At 50.6% G+C, this 6,807-nt stretch overlaps 1 protein-coding gene across 1 annotated transcript in view; it reads right to left on the minus strand.

Moving 5' to 3' along the window:
• Nucleotides 1–6,532, minus strand: part of LOC104283702 (target of Myb protein 1-like) — a gene marked incomplete at its 5' end in the record, with an annotated part of 7,285 nt that extends 753 nt beyond the window's left edge. Inside the window, 5 exons of the mRNA XM_009881913.1 lie at nt 1,637–1,697; nt 2,143–2,218; nt 4,662–4,782; nt 5,818–5,932; nt 6,499–6,532. Coding sequence (XP_009880215.1) covers nt 1,637–1,697; nt 2,143–2,218; nt 4,662–4,782; nt 5,818–5,932; nt 6,499–6,532 — 407 coding nt within the window. The remainder of the gene's footprint in view (nt 1–1,636; nt 1,698–2,142; nt 2,219–4,661; nt 4,783–5,817; nt 5,933–6,498) is intronic.
• Nucleotides 6,533–6,807: the final 275 nt, after the last annotated feature.

Genomic DNA, 6,807 nt, shown 5'->3' on the forward strand with positions numbered 1-6,807 from the left:
CTCTGCAAAAAGAAAGCCCAACCCAGAAGCTAAACCTCTCACCCCACCATTCAGTCAGCTCACGCCCTTCCAAATCCAGCCAGTGCCACTGCAAAGCTCTCCCACCTACCAATGCCACCGCTCACCTGCTTCCTCTGCCCCATCCACACCCAGACACGTGTAGTTTCCAGGATATCTGCCATTAAAAGCATCTGGGGTTTGGTGGTCAGCTTTGGGGTACTCAGACTGGACTAGGCTTTCCATTTTGGTGAGGACTCACTAGGTGGAAGTTGGCTGCTTGTGTTAGGCAGCCAGAGAACAAGAGACGCGCTTTTCTCCACGCCTCCTCCCTTCTACAAACCAGTGACAGTCTGATGTCAAAGTCTGCGATGCTGCAGATATCAGACGTGCCAGGTGTGGCACCACATCAAGGGGGAAAGAAAACTACCAAGAAATTATTGTCTGGTAGGATCATGGAACACAGCAGGATTTGACATCACACCAAACTACAGAAACAGACCCATCAAAGAGAAAGTCCTCTACAATTAAAGTAAATTTTACTTCCAGTAGGGACGAGGCTAGCTCAGAAAACTTCATGTCCCTGGCCCATGTAAGCAGCAAAGAGATACTTTCCCACTGGACAGAGATAGCCTTGAAGGAAACCAAGTCTGATTCAAAACCCCAGATCCTTTTCTCTGGTCACGAGCTCCTGAACAAAGCTGAGCAAGGAGTAGCCCTTGCTAGAGACTCTACAAGCAGAAGCATGAGAGAGTATCTGTGGGAACTTATTTATTAGTGTTCTAATATGTATAGCTCCCTTGCTCTCAGGAAAACAGCAAGACCAAGAAAAAGAGCAATGCATTCTTACCAAGGACAGGCAGATTTCCCCAAACCAGGGAGCAAGTGCAGATAGTTACCACAGCTGGCAGATGGATGAATGGGGATGGAAGAGGATGTGTGAGATTAGGGAAGTTTTGAAGCGAACTGACTTTCTCTACCCAAAGAGGAACTCTTTGGGGTAGAAATGCATTCAAGCCAACTGGACAGCATGTGGGGAAACTTCCTCGAGCAGACATCAACCTGGGCAGTGCCCATTTCAGGAAGACAGGCTAACAAGCTTCAAACCTAGGAGTGTGTCAAAGCCTCAGTGCGTCTGAGGGGATGTAACTGCAGGAATTCCAGCTGCCAAAAGACCAAATTCAACAGCTCAAACATTTTAGCTAGAGGATAAGGCCTTGAACAGGGTAAAAGCCAGAATGTGCTTTCCTCCAAATGGGGCAGCTGATCCTGAGCAGGAGAGGCTGCAGGGGGAATGAATGGCAGCAGCCTTCCTCATGATGCCACCAGCTAGTGCCTCCGCCCCAGACACCCACCCCAAAACAGGCCATCCTCTAGCTCAAAGAGTGGCACATGCTCTCTTGGCCTCAGAGCTCCTAGGATTTTTTACTACAGACATGTTTACTTGAGGAAGGACTGACACCCTGCCTGCTTCCTTCCCAACCCTGGTCTCCACTACTGGCCCAGACCAGGGTTGCTACATTTCAGTTTGCAGTCTCTGCTGATGTCTGCTGTGCATCCTCATGTGCTGTGCCAGCACCACCTCTAGTTCAGCAGCCCCAGCCTCCTTCCTCCCTGCTGGCGCCCTACGATCTCACCATTCCTTGCCGCATCATCCACTTAGTCAGCTGGGCTCCATCACTAGAGGCACCAGACTCCCCCTGGTCGAGAGAAAGTCTGCACTGAAAGCTGCTATCACAGAGGGTGATGGAGAGGGGAGGCAGTGGGTTTAGGGTGGGGGAAAGAACACACTAGTATAGGTGGCCCACTACTTCTTTGATTGCAGAGAGAAGGCAACTGGCCTTGGAAACCTGATGAAGAGGAATAAAACATAAATTCCCAGGTGGAAATTTCCCTGCAGATATAAGGAGGCCATCCTGTTACTGACTGAGTCAATCCCAGACTTTCCACAGTTCCCCACCTCTGGGTTTTAAAGAATGAGGTACAGAGCCCAGGTAGGAAATGTAGGTTGGTGCAGAATGGGAGTTATCATCAGTTATGTTAAACACTTGATTTTTTCCAATCAGACAGCACATTTATTGTGTTGGTGAGCAAGGAGGATACTCTCATTCCTGGTGATGCACTAAAAGCTCTGTGGGCACTTACCGTTCCTGTGTTCTGCTGCCGAGCATCCAGGGCACCAGCGAGTCCTTTGGAGGCTTGGGGATCTTCGTACTTTACCCTGAAAGCATCAAGGTAGATAACACATAGGCTGATGAGATGCCTGAGAGTGAAGAGCAGGAACTCCTAAACGTATATTCAGGGCTTCTGACTGCACAGATTTCATTCTGCTTCCAAGAGCTTCCAGAAAGGTGTGCAAAGCCCCTGCTAAAGGTGTAGCCCACCACAAAACAGACTACTCTACTCATTGCAATGTCACTGTGGGACACCACAGGACAGCCCTGGCACATGACAGGAGAATTACAAGGCATCATATGAAAACAACCATCCAACAGACTAAAATACAGACTTACAGAGCTAGGTGCATCAACCATGACATTCAACTGCTCTGGAGTTGACTACAGAAGAGAGATAACTAACACAGACTGACCAGAAGATTACAGCTACTTTAGAAAGGATTCGAGCAACAACCCCTTCATATTAACCTACTTTCACAGACACAAACATAGCTCAAAAATATCTCTTTAACTGATACCACCCAAGAACCGATGGTGGTGGAGACTCACTGGTCTATGCTACAGAGGAGGTGAGACCGGATGATCAGAAGAGCCTAGTGTTGCTTCAAGGTCCCCAAATGCACCATTATAGCAACGTCTTTCCATACACAGACACATCTCACCCATAATCTCCCTCATCCCATTTCCGTGTCCCCTCTAGGCTGTTACCACACATGCTAATGCCACACGTCACCATTTGATCCATGCAGAGTGGGGAAAACAGTCCGTCCATGCTGGGAGAAGGAGCCTCTCCCAGAAACTCTCCACAAGTCTCCTTTCCAGCTGCTCCTGGGCCCCTTTTCGCAGATCCAGCAGACCATCAAGTGGAGCTGTTTCTGTTGGGGGCCAGAGGCTTAGGCCACCGGCGGTCAAACTTCTCAAAGAAGTGCTCATCAGTGAAGGGTCCGCTGTGGACAATGGCATCAAGGATGAAGTACAACGCTGCTATCATGCCACTGATGAGGAAGAATGGCAGGAAAGGCTTGAGGTGTTTCAAGCACTGCTTCGCTGAGACACACATGAAGAACAGGGGGACAGGAGCAAACCCCAGTGTCCCTGCCTGCGTCTCCTGCCAGCACGTCCCGTCCAGGAGCAGCAGGGTCTGCTCAGACGGAGGGAGACACTGAGAGCAGAGGCTGATGAGTGAAATGGGAAGCCTGAGCCAGTGAGAGTAGAGGCTACCTGGCAGGAGTGCAAGTGCAGGCAGATGGAGGACAGTGAGGAATAAATAGAAGATGTCTCGTTACTTGTGCAGAGATCACAAGCCTCAGTCTGTTAAGGATTGCGCCACAGCGGAGAGGATACGATTCCACCCCTGCCCAAATCTCAGCCTCAAATCACAGAGCACATACCAGTGGCTCAGATTTCAGCCCCAGATTGGGTGCTGTTGGCACCACTGGTTTTGTCCGGGGCTGCCTCTGTCCTCAGGCAGCATACCCAACAGTGTGGTGGGGAAACCCATGGGCAAAACATATGAAGTTGTGTGTAGGCCACGGATTTCCCCACCACTTTTACCAGAAGCAGTCTGAGGCAGAGAAATGAAAGGAGACGTCTGTAAGAGACCTTAACTTGCTACTGCCCAGCTGCAGAACATGGCACTCGAGTGGATGGGGATCAGGAGCACAGCTCTTTTTGGGCTGGAGGAAGCCATGTGCCTGTGGGCTCTACTGCTTGGTAACCATTGGAGAGCAGTGGATGACTCTGACAGGCAAAACAGAGCGAGATCAGCTGCAGTCTCTCAAGCCAAAGGGATCTGGTCAGCACAGCTCTTGCTTGGCTCCTCCTAGAACAAGGATTCAGGAATCCACTCTTTGCAGCAGAGAAGAGACCTCTTCAGTTCAGCCAGTACTATAGAGACCCAACTCTTAGTGGTTTACACCAGGAGGTCTCAAACACACTACAGAGGAAGAAACATCAGTCCCACTTACCAACAGGGAAGCTGAGGCACAGAGCAGTGCCCTGCCTTGCAAACCACAACTGACTGCATACTTCCTGCACTCCGGTTCAATACTCTGCTATTAGGCTGCATTGATATTCAGCAATTCCCAAATTCAATATCACCCCAGTCAGGGCCCATGAGTTCAGAGACAGCCACGCAAACTTAGCCAGTTCCACTCCACACCTTCATCTCCAGATGCTAAGCCTCCCCAACACATGTGGCAGTACAGTCCACGGACACAGTGGTGAGGGACACATGCACGTAGAGGCTGCTTCCTTCTTCCCGTGCCCAGGAGGACACTGTGAAGAGGAGATGATGGCAGCAGGAAGAATGACTGGCAACACACAGGTCATCCTACAAACACTGTGCGTCAGAAGAGTGCATTTCTGTTGCATCCTCCTGTCTCCCAGGAGCTGCTGCTGGTTGGAGTCACAGCCCCGGTTGCCCTGAGCCCTCACCCTTTGCAAGAAGTCAGGACAGGACAGGACAGAGTTGGCTCCTACACTCACTCTTTGCGCTGCTCAGCCAGCGAGCTGCCGCGGGTCAGGGCAAACATGTCAAACTCTTCTTCCAGCTTGCCAGAGGTGTCGAGGGAGTGCAGCCCTGCGCTTACGCTGCTCGAGCCCAGGTCTGTGGGAGAGAGAGCAGGGTGAGCAGACAGCACAGAGCAGTAAACAGAAGGCTGTGGGGTTGGAGGGTCTTAGGTGGAAAGTTAGCATCAGAACAGGCTAAAATCCTCTAGGCCCACTCCTCTATCCTGCCGCTCAGCTGCAGCACAGTCTATACATGTGTGCAGTGTTGTGGGTGAAGTAGCAGAAGCAGCTTCTTTGCCTGCTCAGCAGATATTTTTAGCTCAGTCTCAGGCAGCAGCAGCATCAATTTACTGCACTGACGCTCAAGGCTAGATGTTCCTGACCGTTTAAGACAACTCAGAGGGAATTGCTCCATAACCTGTGGAAGAGGATAACCTGTGCTTCTGGGCAAGCACCTCTGAGACAGATGAATCGATTTTCATGACTCAAGCATCATCTGAAAAACCATGACTTGAAAAGTATCTCAACTGGATTGTCTGTAAAAACAGCCTTGTGAATTTTCTGTAGCTGCATCCAAGCTGCATTAAATGTGCTCACAGCTAGCGAGAGCTTTAGGCAGTGCTATGTAGGCTGTTGGTATGTCTTGAAGAACCCTCAGGACACCTCAGGCTTTTTGAGTAAACAACCTGTCAAATCCTGAGTCCCGAGCCCAAGATGCTCCTGGCTGCCTTTGCAGCACAGATCAGCTGCTTTCCTTCTCCCAGAGCCCAGCGATCAGCCTGATACCACACAGCAAGGGGCAACTGCACTGCTGCTACGCATTGGAGATGGAGCGACTTTCTCCTGTACCCTGCGGGAAGGCCCAGTTCTTAGCCACAGCCTAATGGTGAGGTCCTTCTTAAGTCACGTCCACCTCCTGCCCAACGTGAGGTGTGGATGCTGAGACATATGCTTGTGTGCCTTGGGGCATATACAAGTTTCTTCCTGAGTTTATTATTTGACAATACACCCTGTTTCTGTAGGTTGCTTTATGAATGTGACTAAATAATTCTGGGAGGTGATTCAAGGGCATGAAAAGATTCCCAGAGCAGCGCAGGAGAAGGACTGAGGGGAAAACTGAATGGCAACATACTCATTCCAGCCAGCTGCGAGGAAAGGTTGTTGGTGACTTCAGGCTGTTTCACTGCAGAAGCAGAAGGAGTACTGGGTCCCAGGTCAATCAAGCTGTTCTCTGCCTCATTTGGTGCCTTTGGAGGAAGAAAAAGGGAAGATGGTGGAGAGTTTCTGAAGTTCAGATACCCTGACCCCACAATCCTAACTCGTTAATGCTGGAGAGGGGGGCCTTTCTGTACGCATCGAAAGGTAACAGCTCTGAAGCCTCTCCTTGTAAGAAGGGGGACAGCGATCAGAAAACTGGAAATAGTGTCCCAGGGCAGAATACGCACTGGTAGCCAGCCTCCCAACTCTGCTGGATGTCAGTAATTAGGGTAGGTGCTGCTTCAGAGGACAGGGCAGTGCTTAGAGGACAAAGGGCAGTGCTCATATGGGAATCGGTCCTCTCAGTGTTCAGCACCAGAAAACCATAACTGCTGCTGGTCTGCTCCTGCTCTTTGGGTGAGAGGAAGGCTCCCGCTGGCAGGCAGTGAGAGGCTAGTAGCGGGAACTGGAATGTCCTGCACACCAGCACGGCCTGGTGCAGCTGGGCTGGGAGAGCAAAGTGGGGCAGATTGAACCTTTCTCCAATTCAGCAAGACACTGCCAGACCTGCAGCAGGCAAACGGAGCTGCGCAGAAGGGCACTTGTTCCAAGTTACCTTAACAGGCTGTCCTGTCCGAAGACGCTCGAACCTGCAAGAAAGATGACAGGATGCATTTCAGTAGTGTGTGCTTATTCACCCACAGCCCAAGAGATTTCTTATAAGGCTTGGCACAGTCTGCCTTTTCCTACATACTAGGAAAGGGGGACCATGGCTCAGGGCGCAATTCTCCCTCAAGACCGAAGACACTGCAATAAGGCCCACAGACTTGATGTCTCCTGAGAGGTGGTGTGAGGGAGCTTCTTGTGATACTCCAGAGCTACTTCTAACCAAAATGCTTCAAACCCAGCTCTCCATACAGACACA

This window comes from Charadrius vociferus, unplaced genomic scaffold (assembly GCF_000708025.1).
Source record: "Charadrius vociferus isolate BGI_N301 unplaced genomic scaffold, ASM70802v2 scaffold413, whole genome shotgun sequence".
In the NCBI taxonomy this organism is placed as follows: Eukaryota; Metazoa; Chordata; class Aves; order Charadriiformes; family Charadriidae; genus Charadrius; species Charadrius vociferus.